The 24,830-nt window shown below is 44.6% G+C and overlaps 1 protein-coding gene across 1 annotated transcript in view; it reads left to right on the top strand.

The window, feature by feature from the left end:
• NCKAP5 (NCK associated protein 5) overlaps positions 1 to 24,830 on the top strand; it is a 789,197-nt gene that overhangs the window by 608,861 nt on the left and 155,506 nt on the right. The window contains exons 9-10 of the mRNA XM_081142261.1: positions 5,154 to 5,192; positions 13,287 to 13,406. Coding sequence (XP_080998387.1) covers positions 5,154 to 5,192; positions 13,287 to 13,406 — 159 coding nt within the window. The remainder of the gene's footprint in view (positions 1 to 5,153; positions 5,193 to 13,286; positions 13,407 to 24,830) is intronic.

Here is a 24,830-nt window from a genome sequence, read left to right on the forward strand (position 1 = left end):
CTCTGGAGGGTGTGCAGGGACTGCTACAAATACGGGTCCTCAGACCTCACTCTGCCCATCTCAAGCAGAAGGAGGGGTGAGGGAACTGGCAACGTCAGCAAACTTCCCAGGAGAGGCTTTCGCACACAGAAGTCGAAGAGCCGGCCCTCCCTTCGGACCGTTCGTGTTGGCCAGAGTTCCGCGCAGTCGATGAGGGGGCCGCAGGGGGCTTCTCCCTGGCTCTCTGTGTTCTACACGGCAGAGCACAGGGGCATGAAAACTAGACCTTTGGATGCAGTTCAGAAAAGGAAGAAAGCGCCAGAATGCCTTTTAAACCAAGGCTAAATAAGGCAGAAGTAGGTTGTTAAGAACAGTTCCAAACTTCCTCTCTGATTCCTGTCCTATGTGCCAAGATTGGGTTGTGGCATCATTATCTAGACAGTCTCATGGCACATCCCACATCTGGACCCTGTGTAATATTTAAAGTCAGTGTCTTGATGGAGTTAGATGGAAGATGATCCTGCTATGGCTCTCACATGCATCAGATGCTCATTTCACGAAAGGATCATGACACCAGATGATCTACTCTTGTGCCCGCCCCAGATTCTAAGCACCGTGAGGCAGCACCTATGTTCTAGTCACCATCTTTTCTCCAAAACCCAGCACGACTCTTGGCTCATACTTGGCACTGAAGGCATGTTTGTTGAATGACTAAATGAATGAATGGAGATTACCAGCTGTAAATTAATTTCCACATCAATTTTCCCTGGAATACCACATATATGTTTAAATGAATTTCTCTCACTCCCAGTATTTTACAGGATTTTTTTACAGGATAAATAAATAATATAAGAGCTTACTGATTTATATTTACACATTTATGTTACATACACACTTCATCCCTTTACAGATAAAACCCCTTATTCTCAAACCGTTCTTTCCTAAGTGCTTGCCTGAAAATGCACTTTATTCCCTGAAGTTGGAGTGATGTCATGCACATTCACCATTTACGGGGTGACTCCTTTACGTCAGGACTGTCAGGACAGATTCTCTGGCTATGTCCATCGCCCCCAGCAGCCGCCCTCCCACTGTGCATGTCAGTCGATCATCAACATCAACATAGGCAGTGTTTGAACCCAAAGCTTCCTTATGATTCGGCGCAATGCTCCTCAGGACAGTAAACAAGCTAAAAAGCATGGAAGCCTCCTGCAAAGCACATTTTCCAGAACATGTGCTTTTCCAACCAATTATTACATTACCTCGCTGGCTTGACCATGGCTCTGTGTGATAGACCGGCAGGTGCAAAGAGGAAGGCAAGACCACCAGGCGGAGGAGAGGACTGTCGAAGCACGGGCCTTCCCAGTTCCTCACGCCTCCCCGACCCCCAGCGCCGGGCTGTCTTCGGAAGGGGTGAGAATCAGTCCCTTCTCTGTCAGCCTCAGGGACTGTTCTGCAATAAAGTAGCTGACAACCGCACAGCCCTGCCTCTTCCTCCCTCTGCCCACCCCGTTCAGGCCGATGCTAGGAGGAATCCTGACCCCCGGGAGCCTGACGGGGCAAAGACCTGTGTGCGTCCAGCCAGGTGTCAGAGGAGCTGGCTTGTCTGAGAATTAACTTTGGTACATTGTTCCTGATTCAAGCTGCATGAATAGTTCGGTTCTCCTGTGTGTTTTTTATTTGCCAAGAATAGAACAGATGATGTATAGTTTGATTTTAAATTCTCAGTTACTCACAAATTGGAATGAATGTTAAAAACAAAGATTTCCAAGATTATGCTATTGGTCAATTTGTGTGGGCTAAATAACATTTATCACCGTTGTGATCATGTATAAATTAAATGATAAAATGAAAAGATACCAGAGAGGACAGGAGAGATGGACCTGGGGCCTCTCCTCAGCATCTCCTTCTCACCTAGAGCCCTGCTTGTCTCCTGGAACAGAGCGCGGTGGTCTCCACAGAGAATCTGAGGGAGGTTTAAGAGGCCAGGGGCTTTGGGACTGTCGGCTCTGCTCAGTGTGTCTCATCCCCCCGCCCCTGGCCCAGCCTAGCTGCTGTTTGTTTCTCCTTTCTTCACAGGAGAAAGCTGTCAGGTGACACTGAAAGTTATTTGTTCGCAGTAGTTGAGCCTGTGGGTATGTGATTATTTGCAGCCCACGCACTGAAAGTATAATTCTAGGATGAGAACGGGCCTGTTGCAGGGATCACCTTGTGACCACCTATTAGAGGTCTCAGGCTCCAGGCACCTTCTACTGATGCGTCAGGGAAGCTTAGGTGTTGAAAGTAGTGACAAAACCGAGGCCCTGTCTTTATAAACAGTACCCAGGAAAGCCATCCTACAACCTGCCTGCTCTCTGCAAAGGACCTGTGAGTCCTGGGTGATAAAACCCCATGTCAGTAGGTAAAGAAATAATGCATCTGTGTGTCTTTGTTCAGTTTTTAGGTAGAGCAAACAATTGTCCTAAGTACATGGCAGGAGGAACTGAGTTGGGGATAGAGTCTGTTGAGCCTGTAGGCAGGATACTTGATTGCAAAGGCACGGATTCGCTCCTGCGGCTGGTACAGTTAGGACACTCGTTCACGTCTCCTGGTAAATCATGTGGAGAGCTGTTTTATGTGGCCACTGTTCCACAGACTGGTTTAAATTAGGGACCAATTTGGTGCAGAAAAGAAAATATTGATATTGGGTAGTTTTATGAGAATATAAATCAAATCCAAAGTTTGAGATCCAAAAGAATTCAATTATTGATGGTCTGAATTAACTTTGGTACATTGTTCCTGATTCAAGCTACATGAATAGTTCAGTTCTCCTGTGTGTTTTTTATTTGCCAAGAATAAAATAGATGATGTATAGTTTGATTTTAAATTCTCAGTTACTTACAAATTGGAATGAATGTTTAAAACCCAAAAGATTTCCAAGATTATGCTATTGGTCAATTTGTGTGGGCTAAATAACATTTATCGCCATTGTGATCATGTATAAATTAAATGATAAAAGAAAAAGAAAAGGTACCAGTTAAGGAAAATATCATTTATTTTGGTCTATCACAGCTCCTTTAATTTGGTCTGCACTTAAAAAAACAAAAAAACCTAAGAATACATTTTCCTCAAAATTATAGTTTCAATAAAAGACTTTTCCTCTTTACTTAATGTCAAAAATATAAATTTGGAAAGGATTCTGATAGAAAAAAATCCCTCTGGTGCATACAATTCAATTAATCAATTCTAGGTCATCTGATTCTAGTCATTTACTGCTGGGGTGTGAATGCCTCCTAACCATGAGCTGATGGCAGCCTATATTTCAATATCCTGTGAGACTTACTGGTAGCAAGCTGTTGGTAAGGGTGTGCAGTTCTATCAGTATTGCGCCAGGAAACAAGCTCCCTGAAAGATTCTTACCACAATCTGTCCCACTCTCCTAGACAGGAATGCAAGCACACATAGTTTAGCATCACCAAAATTAATTTGTTATCAAGAGAAAAAGATGAAAGTGCCTCCCTCCACCTTTGGTTGAATGTGAGAATTATGATTACATGCTTATCACGCTGTGTTTTAATTGTGTTCTTGCCGGCTTCCTACCAGCTGTGCGCCCTCTGAAACCAGGGAACACATCCCAGCCATCTAGCTTTGCAAACACTCTACGAACTTATATTGAACAAATGAAGGATGAAATGAATGAACAGAAGTACCTTATAGCGAGGATAGTGAAATATTCTGACTTGATCTTTGATGTTGTCAGTTTCAGTTATCACACTAAATGTTTATGTATTGGCCGAAAAATATCACATAATTTACCTGTCCACCTTAGTTTTATCAATAGTAGCCATACTGGGTACAAAGCTTCAAGGTTATGGTGAAATTTAGTAAGTGATTTTTTTGTGAAGTGCTTTTGAAATCTGCAGGTGAAAAAGAACTTTTAGTATAGGTAGATGTAGAAATTGTGAGTGGTTATCTGGAGAAAATACCAGACCCTTGACATACCAGGGACATGCTATTGGTTTTACATGTAGCCCTGAGCTGGAACTGTGTCACATGGACACCTCTAAGCCAGTCATTATAAGGGAATGGGTTTACTAAGATTGACTTAGATTAATCAAGTCACTTTCTTGGACTAAGAAAGGCCCAATTTCTCCCACTGTCCCAAACTGCCTGATACCCGAAGAAAATTAGAGTTCTGTTGATATATTATCAAGAATTATATTTGATTTTATATTGGAAGTAACTCAGAATAACAGTGGCTGTTTTCTTTCCCTCTCACATAGAAGTTCAGAGATAGACAGTGCCCCTCCATGCGTCAAGATCAGACTTGTTTTATTTTTCTGCCCAACTATATTTAATATGTGATTTCCATGGTCTAGGTGGCTGATGAAGCTCCAGCCATCACTTTCCTATCCCAGACAGGAAAAAGAAGAAGAAGGGTGACCCCCCCACTTCTTCTTAGAGACTTCCTATAAGCCCAAGAAAATAGTCTTTTGATAACTCATTGGCCAGAAGTTTGTCTGAGAGTGACAGTTACAAAGGGGGCTGGGAAATGTAGTTTGATGTGTCCAGTCAAAAAATCAGGGTTTATTAGTTAGGAAGAAGGGGAAATGGATACTGGAGTAAACAACTACCAAATTATTACAGGGACAGCAACAATAAGATAGCATAAATGAGACACGGGGGAGGAAAGCAGAACATGCAGGAAACAGTGAGGCGACCGTCTTCCCCACCATCAGCCTCTCTCTGCTGCAAGTCATCTCACGCAGTGAAATAGCCTAACAGCAAAACAATAGAAAGGAGAGGCAAAGGACGTGGTAAATCAGCAAAGTGTGGAAGCTGTGTACAGATAATTAGGATCGTGTGTTGCACTATATCATTTTTCAGCCTTGTTGTAGTACTTTACATAGGGAAGGATATTATTTTTCCAAATACGGGAATGTGGAAGTCAAGGTATGAATGATCTGTCCAGAATAACTGTCTTAATTAGCAACAAGGTCACCTTTGGAAAATACGAAATATTACCTGGAAGGAGAGGCTTATTCTGAGCAGATGAAATGTCCCCTAGAAGTGGAGGGCAGAGGCAAATGAGGAGCTAATTAGCTACAGTAAGCTGTGGGGAACGTATTGGTAAATTAGAGTCCATGCGTGTAAAGCCTCATGATTATCCTGACAGCTCTTTTCTTTATTTTTTAAAGGTAGCCAACCAAGTTGTTCAAGCTCTACTCACTCAAAAGGTAGGTCACTTTCTGGCTCTATTATTTTCAAAGTACCTATGTGAATAGATGGGAACTGGTATTGTCAAATCAGGAGATTGTGACTGATAGATGCAATACTTTTCTCTTTACTCACTTAGGTTAAAATTGTGTGTGTATTAGATGGTGTATGAAGTAACATCAGTGACCGACGGAGTCATAAAATTCAAACTCTTGTTAAAGTAATAGAAAGCCTTTTGAAGATGAAAGATTTCCATGAACCCAGATGAGTAGCAAACCTATCAGTTTTACTTAGCAAATGCAAACATTGAATAGGTTGGTGGATTCCTCCAATTCCTGTAAAATGAGTAGCCTCTAACAGACACCATTAACGGAAGCCAGACATTTAGCAGGAGATCTTTGAGGTTATGGAAGTTGTCTAGTTTCTCTGGGCCTTAGTGCCTCTTCTGTAGAATGGGGATAGCAATGCCCACCTCCCAGAATCGCTGTGGTCCCTCTACGAAAGGAGCCATGCAGAGCAGTTCCTGTTGTGGTGGAAATATAGAATAAATGGCAGTGTTATTGTAGACTTGAAAGTTGCTAACAAGAGATCTCATTCTCACCACACACACACATACACATACAACATACACACACACACAGAGTTAACTATGTGAGGTGATGGATGTGTTTATTATCTTGATATTGGTAATCATTCCACATTGTAATGTATGTCAAATCACCACATTGTACATTTTGAATTATACAATTATATTTGTCAATTATCCCTTGATCAAGTTAGGGGAAAAGCAAATGGTAATTTCTGAGCATGAAATTTCTATATCTCCGTCTTTGCTATCTCCCTACCCTACCTTCAGATAATGATATGTTATTGGGTCAATATAAATAATTACCCAAATTTGGCTGGTGAATTGTATTGATCCTTTCCCATCTCTTTCCATAATGTTTCTCAGAGGCTAGATTCTAGGTCCTTCACATTTTGTTTATTCTGTCACTTCTCCGTGAGATGGAGATTTCCTCTATAAAAGGAAATTTAGATCATGTGGCTTATTCAGGAGGGTGTGGCTAATGAGAGCAAAATAATTTATGACCTTTTGTGTTTTAGTTGGAAATAATTATATTAGGAGTTGACCACTTCTCATGGATAATTTAAATAAATATTATTTAAATTTACACTACAGAGGCATGATGATAATGTTTTTGTTAGACTTTCTCCCCCAACTACCTCTGTCAAAATATCATGTTTTCTGCTACAAGCAAAAACTGCTTCAGGTTTTATTAACATCACATAATGTAATGAGATGTGAGTATACTTATGGAAAGTTAGAATTAGGTTCCATTTTGAGTTACAGAGATCTGAAATAACAGTGGCTTAAATAAGCTAAAATGTTATTTCTTTCTCACATCTAAATCCACAGGTAGGCAGTATAGGGCCGGTATGGTGACACTGCCCCATGAAGTCCATGGGGTCCCTGGCTTCTATCTTGTTGTTCAATGAGATTTGGCCTCCATTTCCAAGGTCACTTCATGGTCCAAAGTAGCTGCTCTAGCTCCAGTCATCACATCCACATTCCATCCATCAAGAAGGAAGAAAAGCTGAAGAAAATGCAAAGGGTAAAGGGCATACACCAGCTGTCTTTTAAGAGAGACTTTCAAAAGTTTTCCTATCTCCCTACCGTGCACCTCCTTGAACGGACCGTAGTCACAGAGCCACATATAAGGAAGCTGGTGATGAACTCTTTATTCTGGGAATGTGCCCAGCTAAAAACTTAATGACATCTTATTGTCGAAGAAGGGGACAAACAGATGTTGAAGAACAGTGTACACTTTCTGTCACAACATATATGAATGCCTTTCCTTTTTCAAAGGCTTAATTTCTCATTGGCTTCCCTCCTAGTGGAAACTCTATGCTCATTTAACTACAGACCCAAGACCTGAAGGGAGCACCTTTTGCAGCTCCGTGTACCTTTGGAGACTTCTCACACCTGTCCTTTCCAATGGTGCCTCAGGAAAGGAACAAGGAAACTGGTACAGTGGGACTCTTCAGGTCAGCCACAAAAAATAGCTGCAGAAATGCAGGTAGTAACTAGTACACAGATTAATCTGCCTGGTACGGTTAGCAGTGAGGCCCAGAAGGACGCGTTGCTGTGTGCCTCAGGGATTCAATCCCGCAGCAGGAGAGCTGGGCTCCCTGGGGTTCCAAAAGAATCATGTTCCGTAGGAACGTGTGCCTCCCGGTTTTATAGGGTGTTAAAATTGCTGTAAAAATGACTAGAATTTCCTTAATTGAGAGCACAAGGTAGGAAATAAAATGTCTCCAAAATACAGATGAGAAAACTAATTCTAAACAGGATGTACCTCTTAAAGAAGCCCAGTCAAAACAGAAATCTTGAGAGATTTATCCAAGTCACAAAAGTAATCCTCGAGGTGAAATTAGAGTCATAACTCTTCAGGTTTAGAATATATCATTTGTTACGGCACAAAGGCAAGTGTGCCGTGGTGTCAGTTCCTCTCTGAGCAACCAGAACAGCATTTTTCATGGCATCCCTGCATCAGCCCAGGCGAACATCCCAGAGTGTGCTTCTTGTCACAATAGTAATAGAAAAAAATATTTCCATAAACTTATCAGTTTCTGTTAAATGTACATATGTTGCCCTAGTCAGCTCATTCAGTGTATCTCAAAACGATGTGGATCCCCTTAATAGAGCAGACTGTACAAACTGTACCTCCTTTAGGTCCATAATGCTAACGTGACAATAATATCCCAGCTCACTTCCATTTAGGGCTCCAAATCACAGGTTCAAGTATACACAAGTGCTGTGAAATCAATAATCGGGCTTAATTATTTTGTCTGAAATCTGTTTTATCTTCATTAAGGCAATTACACTCACTGAAAATGGAACTCTCCTAGGCTCTTCAATCTTTGTTTGTTTGTTTGTTTTGTGGTTTGTTTGTTTTTGTTTGTTTGTTTTACCACTAACGCCAAACTTGGAAGCAGAGCATTTTTCCCAGCAGCTATTTTTCAGCATATCAACAACTTCAGCCTTATCTGCATGCTCTTTAGGGTAGCCAAGTAGTGATATGGTGTTTTATCTTCACCAACGTAGAATAATGCTCCTGGATCTTGACTTTAGCAATACGGCCATTCGGGTAGAAGCTGGACATGATTTTGTAGCTTGAAACTGGGAGAATTTCAAGTGCCTATGTGTTTCCCATCTGCTTGTCTAGCAATGGCATGTGTAGGATTTGGTTCCTTGAAGGGGGTCTATATAGGGTTTGGAAAAAGTAGGTTTACAGTTATGAGTACACGAAACACAGTTTTATTTCTGTACTATTATTAATTAATTATTGTATTATTTTCCATATGGACAACTGTTAACCTACTTTTGCCACCCCTATGTTTACTGAGCACTTACAAGGAGTCACACTCCATGTCCACACTTTAAATGAACTAAGTCATCTGTTCTTACCGCAACCCTGTGTGATGGGACTAAAAACAATCTGCCCATAGTTCTAATGGCCAGAAGTAGCATAGCCCGCACTTTAACCTAAGGTGATTGCACCCAGATTCCATGCTCTTGTCCTCTGCACCATTCAGCCTGCTAGATCCCATTCGGTCACTTACTGTTTCCCCCACTAGAGTTGAGCAGGCAGAGGAGATGCTATGAAAATCAGCAGATGGATTGAAATCCAATCATTACTTACGATTGCAAGAAATAAAAGAGTGAAGTAGCCAATAGATTTCTTAAAACTTCTGGAAATGTTGCCAGGCCTCACTGGCAAGAACATCCAGGACTCGCCCTGTGTGGAGTCAAAGCTGTCTATAAATTTGGAGTCACGCTTTCTCAATATACATCTTAATCTGGACCATAGAATTTACAATTGCCAAGGACTTTAGAGAGCATTCAATACCCATGTTGCCAACCAGCTTTGGTAATGGGCTCAGTTCACTCTAATTGCATGAACTGTTTAGCCATCCCCCAGACTTACAATGTTTTAATCCAGATGTCTTTAGGATGAAAGCTCATAGCGTTCAGTTTGCCACAGAGCTCACCACTTCCTGTCGATCAGAGTTGACCTGACTTGGTCACTCAGCTAGCCACCTGCCTTGCCTTTTAATGGTATTTGATGTTGAGGCCCTTGGTTAGTCTGACATTGACCAGCCTTTTCCAGAAATGGCTTTTCTTTTCACAGAAGTTTTAGGATCCTTGAAAGAGAAAGGAATGACAGCCACTCACAAGAAGAGAGGCTGGTGGGTCCATTAGGCTTCAGGGAAGGACTGAAGTGGTGCTTTGCAAGCCGTCTCATGAAGCAGCGGGGATATTCCTTCTTTCTAAAGCCTGGTTTTGGGCAGTAGCTCAGTCTACAGGGGAGAAAACTGGGGCCCAACCAGCATAAGTTACTTCCTCACGGTCATATGGGCCCGGTGTGCAGGCCTTTTACCTCCCAATCCAATATGTTCCCATGATAAATTGCATCTGGAATAGTTCTACTGTAATATCATTGTTACATGAAAAATCAGATTTAAATAGTTAGCAACAATCGTCTGGTGATAATGTCAGGGTAAGTACCCAGCTTCTAAGCAATCAGCATTTTCATAGATTTATGTCAGCAGGGAGCCAGGTAATGGTTTGCTCTAAATGCATGGAGTGACTGTACCGCACAGGTGCTGTATAGCAGGGAACCCAGCATCTTCTCCATCCCAGTGCAGGTGAAACTGGCAATGTGCGCATGGTCCAGGGAAGTCGTCATTTGGGATTATTAAGACACACAGAGCCCTTTTTGATCAGTGTACCTCATTGCTCAGTATATTTGCCCTCACATTCAGCTGTAATGTTTACTCCCTGATTCCAGTTGATAGTGACATACAGGTTGTGAAGAAAACAGGATTGGCTATTCTCTTGAACCCAGAGACCATTATACTTTCTCACATGAGATTCAATTAAGCCAAATCTTTGGCATTATTCCTCACTGATAAGATGATAGATTATGTCTCCTTGTTTATTTCAGAAGACACAACCCTATCATTTCAGTGGGGTCCTCCCTCCTCTTGAGACCTGAGACATACTAGGGAGTCATAGAGAAAGGAGAGCTGTGAGACAGGACAGATGGCCCAGCGCCTGCTGTGAGCCACAGTCCCAAACAACGGCATCTAAACAGAGGAGTTATTTTATTTCTAATGCTTTACTTGGAAGGATAGTCTCGTTCTGGCCTCTGTAAGTGTTGAGGTCCGAGCAATGGGTCTTGTACCCGCCCTAACACATGCCAGACTCTCCTTTATCACAGTTCCCGCTGTGGGCACAGAGGAAGCAGCCAGCCAGCTGCCGCTCTGCCCTGCTCTCACTGTAGTAGTCAGGGAAATTGTTTTTCTTTCTCTCCTTCTATCTCTCTGGTCTAGTTCTGTTTATCTGTGTGCACGTGGACACCCGCATGTGGTTTTTGTTACAATTTCCTGTGATGATAGCTGTCTGGCATCAGTTCCTGTCTACAGCTTGACTGAAGGGAGCAAGAATATTTAAAAGAACAGCACTGACAATTCTTTTATGTCTGTGAGTTTTCAGTGCAGCTCAGTTCTGTTTATCAGGGACCGTAAGACCAGTGTCACATGCCTAAAGCTCCCACGTTCCCCTGGCCCTGTGCTGGTCTGGATGAGCCAAGTGATGAACAAACAGTTCTCAAGGTCGATAAATTGTGTTCCTGCTAATGACCTCGTACCACCTTAAGTAATAGTAATGGCCGTTGAATTTGGACACTTGTACAAAAACTCTCTATAGTGTATATTGATTTTTTCTTTCTTTATTTTTATTTTTCCTTTTTTTTGCCCACCTGAAGAACTCTTTCATGTTATTACCAGTTTCGCTGCTAGAAATTGCGGACGGTACTCCTTACAGGTCTAACTCTCTCCTTGCAAACCCACACTTGCGTGCTCCTGTTCCCATCGCTTCACTGGCTCGTGAGAATGAGTGTGTGTCCCACCTAACTGGTGCTATTAATATGTATTTACCTCACGGTCAAGTTTTATTAATTACTTAATTAGCAGTAGTAACAACAATTAGTGTTTGGGAGCAGGACGTGTTATATACATGCTAAGAACAAACATTAGCACTAATGAGACACAGACAGGGGTTGAATTCTAAGTGAAAGAAACACATTTAGCCTTTTAATTCAAACAGTGCCCAGGCCCCCAGGCCCCTGCCGAGGGGCGGGTGCGCTCACACACCTGTGCACCACACACACTCCTGCCCCTGCCTTGGATGCCATGCCCTCCTAGACCTTGTACCAAGTGCCTCATTCTGAACTTGACCTTCCCTTTCTCCACTCCACATTTGTAGGCAGCAATCAGTTGAAAGCATCCTGTGCATAAGCTTCACCCATTTTACTAAAAAGGGGAGGGGAGTGAGAGCCGTGCGGTGAGCGACACCCGGGCCTGTTCCTTTGTCCGCTGTAAATACAGTGAATCGTGTGGATATGGTGATGGCACCTCTGGCAAAGCCCCAGAAGCGGGGTCTCTCTGGCTTCACACTTAGGTTGTCACAGACTGTGGAACAGGCCCGCTCATGTCTGTGACTCCTGCTTAGACCGCGGGGTCAGAGCTGTTGACCGGGGCCTCTGCTGCCTACAGAGCCTCCTGTAAAGCCTGTGGCGGCCCGCGTCAGAAAGCGTCAGTGGACAAACCAGAGGCGCTGAGAGGCTGCCTCCCTTTGTGCACCATCACCAGGGAACAGAAGTCACCGTTTCCGTCCCCCTAATGTTCCCGCCGAAGTCCTGAAGCTGCCTCTCCAGGTGCCGTGCAGGGTGCAGAAGCGTCTCAGACAGTGTGCTGCTGCTTATTGGCGCCTCTTGCGCGCCTTCGGAGGACTGTGCCAGCTGATGGACGGTGACAGCTGATGGACGATGCCAGCTGATGGACGGTGACAGCTGATGGATGGTGACAGCCAATGGACGGTGCCAGCTGATGGACAGTGACAGCTGATGGACGAGATAATCTAGGGAGTGAAATAGAAGATCAAGTGAGCGCAGCGCTCACTGCATCATGTCAGAGGGTCAGGAGCTCCCGGCCCGGGAGCAGAGCGGCCTTTGCAGGACAGCAGGTGGGGCCAGCGGGGAGCCAGGGAGAGTTGAGCTGGATGCCAGGGAGCGGCACGGAGGAAGAGGGCATGCGGGGGAAATGGCCTTGGCGGGGGAAGAGCTTTGAGAACAACAAGCAGACCTGTTCTTTGCGTGGTTAAGAGCAAAAGCCTTTTTTTAAAAAATCATGAAATACTGAAAGGTAAAGTTCAAAATGTAGAACGGAGTCAGCTTTTTGAAGAACCTTGAACTGGGGAGTTATTCTAGTCTCTCTTGAGCCCCATCAAAGAGGGTGTAGACATTTAAGAGCAGTTAGTGTCTTGATCGCAAGCCAGTCTGGGGGCAGGTCCTTGGTGGGACTCGGAGAGTCCCCAGTGCTGTGGGTCGGCTCCCTCACCAAAGCTGGGAGTGGCCGCTGTGGTGTCAGCTGTTCAAGAGAGCTGCCCCCAGCCATGGCGAGGTGGTCACTCTCCTCCCCAGCAGCAGGACCGAAATGCGTCAAAGCTTTCGAAGCCGCTCACTCCCCACCTGCCTCGCCCGCACTAAACGCATCGCCGGCTCTCTGGGCCACGGCGCCCAGAATTTCAGCTCGTTCCCACGAACGACGGGGCAAGGCGCCATCAGAAGCCAGTTTCTCTAGTTCATCACATCTCTACTCACTGCGAAAACATTACTGTCCTTGCGGTTTGTGCTTTATGATTGCTTTTACGGAGACAATGAAAAGGCCGACTACGCAGGTGGAAACTTAAATTGACTTTATATCGCGAAGGTTTACCATCTTCAAAAATAGCATGCTGGGTGAATGCATTTCTGGTTTCAAGGTGCTTTTATATATAAAAAAAAATATTGGTCTTCCCTGCACACAGTCTTTCTATCAGACAATGGGCCGTGGAAGAAAACACTGTGTGTGATTTATTTCTGTGGGCTTCGAAGAACAAAAATAGTATTTTTTACTAACGTGCCTGAAATATCAGATAAAATATGGTTATAAGATGCACAGGTATCTTTCAGTTTTAGACTTTTTGTCCTTCGATGTGTTTGTTGTAGGATCTAAGGGAGGAATGTGTAAAGCTGAAGACCAGAGTGTGCGACTTGGAACAACAGAACCGAACGTTAAGTGTCCTGTTCCAGCAGCGGCTCCGACCGACTTCTGATCTGCTCCTCCAGGTATGTGTTTTTGTGGAAAATGATCTTTGCTACTGAAATACTATTGACAAGAATTTACTTATGTTCAAATGCTATCACTGTCTCCACGGGCAAGGCATATTACATTGGAACCTTCATTCTTTCCCCTCTTAAGGGATGTCATTAAAATTTAACGTTTCTCAAATTTCTGACTTTTTAAAGCTACGTTTTGATAAAGAAATGCATCAACAAATAGTAAGTGGTAAAAGGGACAATCAGAAGGTGCCCCCTAGTAAACTAAGCAAAATTATAGAACGGCGTCAGGAAATAATTACTTGGGAGACCAGTATTAGTAATCTCGTATTCCACAGTAAGCAAGGAAGAGTTTTATATAATGCCTGGGGTTTCCCTCTCTCTCTCTCTCTCTCATTCCTCCTCATAACACAATACTTCCTATATTCTGCCTCAGTGTTTTACAGGTTCTCTTTGTCTAAGTGCTTCCATGAAGCTCTTTCTTTACTTGCTTTTATAGCATGAGAAGTCATAGAAAGTAAAACTGTTATCGGTGGGGTGCTCTCCCACCTGTTGCTGTTGGCAATGGGCTTCTTGCAATGCCATAAGAAAAATAATTTTCTGAGACTCACACACAAGGATGAGATATTATAGAAAGATTTATTTCTGTGGAATTAAACCCCTAAGTTTCCAAGGTCCCATTTCCCTTCATCCTGCCAAGGAGAAAGTCCAGCTGTGGCTTCAGCAGAGCTAGGATTACCCAGAGTTTCCATTCCATGTCTGGGCACAGTGCAATCCAACATCAGGCTAGCTTAGTTTGTGTTCCCAGCTGTAGTCCATCAGTCCATTGCATGTGAGGTCTACATGGTCCTGGGCCTTGCGTCTTCCAGGAACATAGGCAAATGGAGGAGAGGCACAAGAACCAAGAGCCAGGAGAGGAAGCTTCTTGGGATTATGCATCTGTGGGATTATGTATTCCCAAATTTTTGTGGGCTTTCTTTGGCTCCACTCCTTCTAGCGAGTTATTTCTATTCCCAGGTTTGACTGACAGGTACCTTCCCTACATCATCCCAACATCACTGAGCATGCATCTATCTCCCCTTTGTTGGACCCCTTCCCCCAGTGATCTACAGGGAATGAGTTGGTGCTTCCAGCTTCCTGGTGAAGCTGCCTAGATGGCCATGTTATGATGTCTGGCCTTCCCTTTTGCTCCTTTCCTATTATTAATAACTAGGTAATTAAAACTGTATCAAACCTATTAGCTGATTTTGACAAAGTTCTCAATAATATATTTGACTGCAGGAAAACACATGAATTAGCAAAGAGAGGTAGAGGACTGATCTTTCCTGTGTTCTATTTTTTAAAATCATATCAATATGCATATTTGCTCAAACAAGCTCTGTGAGTCTTGCTCAGAGCATGCTGAGGCTTGGCTTGCAAAGGGTATGTGAAGTTTCACAGGGGCAATATACAATTAATTTACAAAGAATAATCCCCAGCTGCCTGGCCTAATTGCCTAAAAGAAGGAGAAAAGATAGAGGTATCCTCTAAACTACACTAACACTGTAGCCACTAGCCACATGGCACTATTGAAATTGAAAGTTAAATTAAACTAAAATGAAGTTCCCTATGTCAAACTAGCCACATTTCAAGTGTTGAAAAGCCATATATGGTTGACAGCTACCATTTTAGACAGTGTATATATAGAGCATTTCCATTATCTTAGAAAGTTCACTTTTCCAGATGGTTGAGACGGTGTTGCTAATTTCCCCTCTGAACTTTCACACAAACATCTTTGCTGGACTTCTCAGGGAAATAATGAAAAATTGCAGTTCATCTCAAAGAAAGAAAGATGTTTAGTAAAGCTGAACATCAAATGTAATCCCCCCAAATTAAAATAAAACAGCTTTCTGAATTGTAAAAAGATCTCATCTCTTAAATTAATTTCCTTCTTGCTTTATCTGTTAAAGCATAATTCATAATTTACGGATCAAAAATTGTGTGAAAAAAAATCTTCTGTTTCCTAGTCCAGCACACAATAAATGTTGGTCATAGAGAATCTTGCATCCGTAGAAAGTTGTATTTCTTTCCCTCTCTCATAATCAATATTATAATTATTTTAACATCTGTTGCATGTTCATGACTTTTTCTGTTTTCCCTAATTTCACTTGAGGCTTTTCTGGACCATATTTTTCTCCCTGTTTCTGAATCACGATGGTTTGTTTCCACAGTCAAGACCTGTACCGTAGCTATTTAAGCTTTTTCGTTGGCCGTCACGAATTTGTTAAATCTCCATCCAAATGGCAGGGAATGGTGTGTATGCTCACAGTAGGACTCAGTGTTTATTCGATGAGCGTTTTTAGGCCACAGGCTTCCTGTTCCTCCCCGAGCAGTCCTCACTTTCGGGAGCCGTTCCCCTGTGAATGGCCTGGAAAATGATGGGCCGTTAAGTTCTGTGAAGGATAAAAAGCGGGATGCCTGCCCTCTAACACCTTATAGCTCACGGTCGTGGACAGTCTCGCTGGCTTGTCAGGTGGCCTGTTTGTTATTCGACTCATGATTTGTCATTCTCTGGGGACACAAATACACAGGGAGCACTGGCTACGGGAGAAGCAGCCCGAGCTTGCTTTGCACCTGTGGGAGCTCTGTCATTACTAGTTGAGTGGAATAATGAATAAATGATGCAGATTCATTCTGCAGGTTGGGGAGTTATTTTGCATACCTCTAAGAGTTTTATGCCTCTGTACTTCTGAACCTTTCCTGTCTAATGGGGATGCTTTGCAACTGTGTGGCACGCCCGACCAGACCAGCTATCTGAGGGTGTGGCTGGTGGATGGGGCAAGTCCACCACTGTGCCTGGTCCTAAATACTGTAGACATTACAGCTCTGCCCATGGACTGGAGATTCAGTACAGTAGGTTTCTCAGTAGTTTTCTGCAAATCTTAGAAAACTTCATCAGTGTTATCTGCTGAACACAGGCTAATGGTCTCCACAATCTGAAGTAGCCATCTACAGAGAATTGTAGAAAGAAGATTGTTGAACCAGCCCATTGTAACTTTAGTAGATAGGTTGTACAGAGTGGAAAAGAAAATAACTTATAAGAAACCGTCAATTTTTTGTCCCTCAAAAATAGAGAATAAAAGATTGCATGGATATTATTAGTCAACTCCAATAAGAGGAACAAAAGGGGGTCCTTTTATGGATCCATTGATGGATTCTGGGACACTTACAAAGGAAACCAACCAGGTCCATGATGGGAAAGGAAAAAAGCCTGACCTTAAAATTAAAATCTTAAGAATAGCAATAAACTTCTCTGTTGATTCCAATTTCCAGAGTGATTATCTCTGGGATGGTGTGTAGTGACAAATCAGATTAAGAAGGCCCTTTATATGACAATTTACAATTTGAGCTAAATTCTAAAGAATTGAGAAGCCAGAATCGCAAATGAAATCTGAAAGTAATTATCTTGATGGAACTGGAGTGTCTAACTAAACTTATTTGAACCTACTGGGCAGATTAACCAGTGCTTACCATTTCCTCTTGTAAATCATATATTAAGCAAGACTCTTAACTTACTGAACATTTGCAACTAGTAGAGAGCTCTATACTAAGTGTACTTCTCTTACCAGTTGAGTTGAATGCTTAGTATGAATGAATCATGTTTGTAACTCAGTATGTTTATGCCAGTAGTGCATGTCATGGTAAGTATGTATTTTTTAACTACTATATAAATCAATGAAATATGGTGCAAAAAGAACTGTTTCTATAAAACAAAGTTGAGTGCTTCAAAAGTATCTAGCAACGCAAGTCACTAAAAAGAAGTATTTATGATCAAGTGAATAATAGGTGTCTAACTGTAAAGAAATTGTGGGAGACAGGGAATTGTGTTAAGTGGAGAGGTATTCTGCATGCATATTGCTACTCAGGTGCCTTTAAAGTCTTGTCCCACTGTTGAGGAAAACAAAAACTAGAAATCAGATACAATGTATAAAGCATGTGTTTGATGCAAAAAATAAACCAACAAAAATAAATATCGGAGGACTCTAATATGAGGATCCCTAGGCAAAGAAGCATACTATTTGGCCCTAGCAAACATGTTATTTAATGAATACATTGTGCTTATCACATGTCAGATACTACTCCATAATCTTTGCAGCATTCACCGATTTAATCTCCATTACTATCCTATGAGGGAGAAACTGTCTCTGTACCCATTTTATAAATGGGGACATGGGCACAGAGAGGCTCCGTCACAGCTGGTAATTGACAGAGAGGGAATTTGCATCCACAGTCAGGCGAGTTCCTCCCTTCACCTCCTCTCCTGCCCTCTGCAGGAAACACTAATGGATGGGAGGAACCCTTTCCTGATTCCACACTCTGACATTTAGGGCTATTGCAGTGCAGTCCTGATAAGGAGCTGCCATTTTTACGCATTTCTAAAAGGTTCTTGATTTGTGGTATCCGTGGGTGCACCCCCCCTCCACACACACACACACCCTGTGTGTTCTGCCTGTCTTGTTTTGGATACCTGTGTTATCATTACCTTGATAGGACATCATTCTCGTATTTCCTGCCTCACACAGCTTTTTCTTTTCCTTTTTATCTGATATTTCAAAGAGTCCCAGTACCCATATCCTTAGGCCAAGATAAAAAGAAAACAATGTTATAATGTAGATTATTCACACCAACAGTTGAAAATCTGACAGCTGAGCACCAAAGTGTAAAAACTTGCTGTCACTTCTTGGAGTGATGACTTTCTGTTTGCTAGTGTTTTGTTTTGTTATTTTAGATGAGATGAGAGGATTTTAAAATTCTACTGGAGCTTCTGATTATTTTTTCCTACACTCAGTCTATATTTTCAGGTATAAATCTATCCAAGAGTCTTATTTGGCAATATTACCAGACAGGGGACCCGGCCCTGAGCAGGTCTGCCTAGGGCCCACCGGTAGTGTGTGGGTTCTTCACTTTGTGCAGGAAAAATTTCACAGCACGAGTCCAGGTGACTATGAGGGAACGTTTATTAAAGCTGGGGACAGTAAAGCAAGAGACGGCTTAGTATAGAAGCAACAGGAGAGCCTAGGCTGTGCTGCGTAGCTCTCTGGAAACTCAGAGAAAAGGAGGCCTTGGGATCAGGTTCAGGGATTGGCCTGGGATGAGCTGCCCCTGCCCATGGCTCCCCTGGTTGCATGTCTCCTGGGGTCCCTTAGAGTTTAGGAGATGCACACCTGTGGGGGATGAAGAGAGGAAAGGGAATGGTGGGGGCTGCTCCCCAGAGAGAGAGCACTTGCTGGATCCTTTGCCTTGAAGCTTTATCTCTCACAGGCAGGCGGGAATCAGGAGAGGCCTCAGGGGAGGGCTTCAGGGGAATATTCAGCAGTTTTCTAGACGTGCTCCTTCAGGGTCCTGGTCTCCACTTGATTGCTCAGTGTCAGCGCAGGGGGTCATTAGTCATTGCAGCTGATCCTGGTTTTGCTGCTTTTCTGGGCCTGGGGCTGAAACACAACTGAGGCCTAGATGGTATCTCTAGGGAGGTGCCCTGCCGTATCTGCTGTAAATTGCTCCACTGGTTTGTTCAGTTATCTGTCTCAGTTTCCCTGTTCCCTTGTCCTGGCTAACTCTAGTCTCAGCAGATGGCCATATTACACCCCCCCCCCACCTGCCCTCAAGCATGAGTCCTGCTGCCACCCCTCAGGGCCCTTCCTAGGTCTCTGCCTCTCTCCTTCTCTTCCGCTGCTGGAGCCCCTGTGGCGCTGATGACCTGCGCCACACTATTAGGCAGCTGGTGGTCCGTGTGGAATCATGTCATCTTCATCGCTCATGGTGGAGGTCGTGCGGTGTCACCCCAGTCAGCAGGGATTTCATGTCACCTTTTCATTTCACCTCAGCAGTCGTCCCCTTGAGGGCAAGCACTGTGTGAATGTGGCATTCCCCCCTTCCGCAGGGCCAGCGCGGTTCGTAACGCATATTCAGTGTGCACCTGCTGATGGCTCTGTACTGCATATTCCATACGTTTTTTATTTAATTTCAGTTTAATGGTGTGTGTTGTGGGGATATTTTCTTTTCCTTATTTGTGTGTTTGACTTTTGTATGCAACAGGCTCATTGCTTTATGCCTTTTCTCCGGTTTTATTGAGATATAATGGGCATATAACATGGTGTATGTTGAGAGCCCTGTCCCCCTTCTCTGTCCCAGTGTGATCCCCAGTATCAAGCCCCACAGTCTCCCTGCAGTCCCCATGGGGCAAGTCCCACATGGACCTCCCAGGGAGTGACCTACAGGCTGGAGAGGCTGGGTGTCTCCCTTGGGCTCTTTTTCCCGCTAGAGAAACCATAGGCCCTGTGGGCCCTCTCAGTGTGGCACTGTGCCGTCCTGGGAAGGGGGCAGCAGGGTCAGAGGTCAGAGTGTGCTTTCCCTGTTACCCTTTAACATAGTCCCTCTCGGTCCCTGTGATCTCATCCCTTGTTCTGGGATTTTCACAGCTGTGTCTTGTTTATGGCTAGTTGCCAGTTGTGAGGGGGACTGAAATCAGAAACGACCTGTGTCACCATCTTAATGGCAACACCATTAAAGGGAATATTTCTTATTGCAGTAAGATTGTAATCTCTGTTTGAATGCCTTTTTTTGTCCGCTTATGTGTATTTTTTTTATCAATCCCCTATATCTAGGTAACCAATTCATATTTTGATTCCTTTTCTTTATTTCTGAAAAGCAGATCTTAGGCATTTGCACTCTTTGCTACCTTAGAACTTGCCATTTCGTAATGAACACAGCCACACGGAACTACCTGGAACTGAACAACCAATTAAACAGCCGACGCAAAGGCATCTTCTCTAGGCTATGTGGCTATTCAGATAAATTGGAAAACATCAACCACATTCAACATCTTTAAATGTATATATTTTGCTTTTAAAAAGACATATACCTCTGCCTTTGGGGTATTTTCAAAATATATAGTTGGGAGTGAGATGAAAAGAAAAAACTCGTTAAGAGGGCACTGGAATACCTGGCAAGCAACAAGGGAAGGAAGAGCGGGTGAGCGAATGAGGGTCGCCTTAGGGAACGGCTCTGGGTTTGAGTTCTAGCTCTGGAAGCTCTTCCTTCTGATGGAGCAGCATCTCCTTGAGCCACAGCTAAGAAGTCAAGAGAAGAGGCACCATAATCCACCCAAGTTCAGAGCAGCTCCCTGAATTCCCACCTTGCTAGGACATAAGTTTTCCTTAGGAGTGTCTGAAATGGATGAGCTTGACCCTGGAGCTGCTGTGTGCCAGCCATGGAGGTGGCCCAGCCATGCCCTGCAGACCTGGGACCTAATTCAGAAGGACCCACAGGGCAGCAGGAGGAACAGGCCTATGATGCCTCAGTGTGCTGAGTGACACCCGGGCCTGGAGGGCAGGGTCCCCACGGGCAGTGCTCTGTCATCTTGCATGATCACAGCATCTGTCAGACATGGGAACACATGGAGAGCGTGCAGCAGGGATTCTCTCCCTGCAATAGGCTCCGGGAAGGACATTAATCTGTGTGAGGTTCAGGAAGTGGCCTCTGGGAGGGGTGGCACATTTTGAAAGATCATAGGACCCCTGCAGGGCAGCAGTGTCAGTGATGAGATGCGCTACTTGAGGTTGGTTTGGGATCAAGTGAAAGAAAATCTGGGGTTATGACACGTCACGATTTCCCCCTCTCCAAAATGCACCCACGGCCCTCCATAGACTTACTTCACCCTCAACAGCTTCAGTTTTCTTTTTTTCCTGACACAAATTCTTTACTCTAGCCAAGCAGAAGCCCCTTCACCCGGCAGAGCCCGGCCTAGGTTTCCCCCTCGCTGTTCCACGCTGTTCGCTGTTCCATGCTGTTCGCTGTTCCATGCTGTTCGCTGTTCCATGCTGTTCCCTGCTCCTCTGTTCAGAATGGGCCTGGCTCCCAGCACCCCGCCCGGCCGCGCCTCACTCAGCACAGCTGGGGCGTGGAAAGTGTGCGGGCTGGCATTGGGTGGGAACATGCGGTCCCTCAGAGGTGTGGTCTGCAGGCACCCCTGAGAACGGGGATGTGCTCAGGAGATGCTGCACCGCAGGGCGGGGAGGGGACAGCCGGGTTGGGTGGGAGGTTGGGGAAGGGATGACAGAGGAGCTGACACCTCGGTGTGAGTCTGGGCACAGTGATAGGAGTTTGGTAGGTGGGCGAGGCGGGTATCCAAGCAGGGCCGAAGGAACAGCCTGTGCAGATGTGGAGCGTGAGCGAGTCTCTCTCCTCCTTCCAGTCCTGTTTCTAAACCCAGATGCCTTCAAAGCTCTTCTGGAATGACCCCCCTTCCCCCCAGTCTCCTACACACACCTTGCTCACTGGGTCTCAGCCTGTATTGATGTGTCACTTTGTTAGTACGTAGCAGCTCAGCTCCTCTCCTTTCATACATGTTTCTTCTTCCTTCCCAAAGCAATTGAGGGGTGTTTTCTTCCTTTTTTTTTCTTTTGGCAAGACCCAGGCTCGCCAGCCCTGCATAGGGCATCGGGATTAAATGCCCTGTCATGTTGTGCTTGCCCTCGGCATTATTACCGAGGGCACGGGCGCTCTGTTTAAGGAAGTCAGGGGCCGAGGCCTACTCTTTCCTTGCTCGCTTTGGCTTTTACACTCATAGGGACAAGGGCCTTGCTTACTGACCTTTGAATCTTCCAGCATATAAATTGAACACAAGTGAGCCTCAATAAATGTCGAGTGACTTAATGACGGAGCGGACCTGTGGGGTGAAGGGGGGAGCCTGCCAGCAGAGGCTGCGAAAGGAAATGGCCCCACGGGGGGCGAGGAGAGAGGGGATGGAGAGCGGCCCTTAGGGCTCTGTGTAGGTAAGAAGAGGAAGGGAGACTTTGAAATGTTGCTCAGACAAGTCCAGACGACCGGAGGAACTCTCTCTCCTTTTAGGTGAACTCTGGTGTTGCTGTTTTATTTTTGCGTCAGTTTTTGTTTTATCTTTTCCTGTTGCCAGTGAGACCTCAGAGGCGGTTCCACCTTGGAGTTACCCGTTCCCTGTGCTGTAGGGAATTGTGTTACGTAGACACCCTTTAGCTGAGGGACTGATATTTCCACACTGTTTCATGGCCCTGAGTTTTTCTCTCTCCCGTGCCAACCCCCTGCTCAAGTTTCTAAACGGAAGACACCTGGCTGCCTGTTCTTTGTGTTCTCCTAACACTGGACAGATCCCAAATCCGTATCAGTTGCTTTGGGAAGGAAGGAGCAGCCTGTATGCAACAAGAACTGCAGCAGACTTACAAAGTGACACAGCAATACGGGCTGAGACCTGGAGAGCAAGGTGTGTGTAGGAGACTGAGGAAGGGGCTTTTTATTCCAGGAGAACTTTCAAGAGCACACGGCTGGCTCTCCATAAACCACCCTGTCACCTGAAACAGGGAAAACGCTCATCCCAAGGCCAGCATCGCCGACTGAGTGCCTTAAGGCGCTGAGCCGGGAGCAGCAATAAGCAAAGGAGTCTCCACTCTGCTTCCAGTCCAGCCAGTTGTGGCCACTGCAGGAATGCTGTGAAGTGTTGCCGTAGCCTTAGATATTTTAAGAAGCTGGAAATTCAGACTTTTGTGTGCAACCTCTCAATTGTTAAAGGTAGGCACCTGACTCAACACTGAGGAAGCCCAGTAAAATAGCTGTGGGTCAAATCTGGCCGGCAACCTGCTTTTCTATCTTTGCTCTAGTAATGGGGGATTTGAATTTAAAATACGGTGCACACTCTCAGACCTCCCGGGCACCAGGCTCCACAATCATATTCATGGTACAGCCAGAATATATTGCTGCATCCGTTATTTTAACAAAAATTCATTGAGCACCTACTGAGGACACAGGTTACCTGTAATAGGGAGACAGGTAACATGAATAAACAATTGTGCAGTAGGGGAGTAACAGAAACAGAAATATTTACCAGCAGAGCTTCTCGGAGGAAAGAGTGATTAACACTATCTGGGGTGTCGGAGAAGCTGTTTAGAGGTGGTAACAGCTTATCTGGACTTTGAAGGATGTATTGGAGTTTTTTAGGGTAACAAGTTTCTAAAGAGCCACTTGTGGATTCATTTCAGGCCTAAGCTTAATACTGGGGTTTATATTTAGGTCAGCGCGGCTCCTGGCTTTAATCACAACTATAAAGTTATAAAAGTGTCTTAACCTGATTTGATCTTGTTTGGCCTTCCCAGTTCCTTCCAACATTATCAGATTAACTCTCTGAGCTCTGCAGGAAAGCGAAAACCTCGGAGGGGTGCCGTGCCGGTTGAATTCTCTGCCGCTGTGACCTTCAACAATTCCTTCTGGGTTGTTATCTGAGGAGGAATCTAGTTAAGCTGAATCAAGAAAACTGATGAAAAATGAGCAGCCTAAATCTGTCTGAGATTTTTTTTTTAAGGATTTTAACATTAAACGGAGGTTCAAAACCTGAACATGAATCAATATTATGTTGAAATAGATGAGCGATTGAAATGTAAATTCAGGGAATGCACCTTATAGCATGCAGCATTCAGGCTGAATATTTTTTCATATTTCAAACACATAGGAAAACCTGATAACCCTGGATTTAGTGAATTTCATGCAATAACTGTTTATCATCGTAACCTTAAAAGCTCCCCCAGTAAAAATTGTTACTAAGTATTACATTTTCATGCATTTTGGATAAATGTGAGGATTTGGAGGTGCAAGGGACAGAAAGTACCGAGGAAGGAATGGTGATGTTTACCTGGGGGTTTGATTATGCAGATTGGAGTATTAATTTCTTGGCACTGGAAGTCGAGTGACATATCCATTGCTATCAGTGGACTGGGTGTCACATGGGAAATCTTACTCCTAGCAGGAAAAGATGAGTAACCCACACTCTGACATGAAAGACCAGTGTTTCCAGGAGCAGAAGGCAATCTGGCTTTGTTCTATGACCTCTCTACCCTGAGGGGGCACTAGTCTGAGACCCGCCCTGACACACCTGGGAGCCGCTCCCTGGAGCCAGCTGTGATTCCTGACCTTCTGCCCCTATCTAGGAGGCTTCGGAACAGTCTTCCACCTCTCAGGCTTCACAGGAGAATATTGTTGAAGGCTTGGCTTCGTGGGGGAGGGAATCCGAGGAAGGATGGGGTGTACACTAAGGAAGCACATGGAAGCATCCGGAATCTCATCAGAACCCACCCAGGCCAGGCTGAGGAGAGAACCTGAGGCAGGTCTGAAGCTCAGTGCAGCTTGGGATGGTCAGAGCCTGGGCACCGGTGGGACTGGCTTCAGTTGTGCCGGCCCTGCTGCTGCTGTTTAGGATGATATGAGCCCCGGGCTCCCAGTGGCTCCCAGCCGGTCAGAGGGATGGCAGTGAGTCTTCCCCAGGGCAGCTCGCCTATCCTGATGGATGTGTAGCTTGGGTACCTGGCTGCCCCAAAACAGTTGGGGCTGGCTTCAAAGGCAAAAAGATATCCCCCCACCCACCTACCACCA

The sequence above is a fragment of the Miniopterus schreibersii genome (assembly GCF_964146895.1).
Source record: "Miniopterus schreibersii genome assembly, chromosome: 7".
NCBI classification, from domain to species: Eukaryota; Metazoa; Chordata; class Mammalia; order Chiroptera; family Miniopteridae; genus Miniopterus; species Miniopterus schreibersii.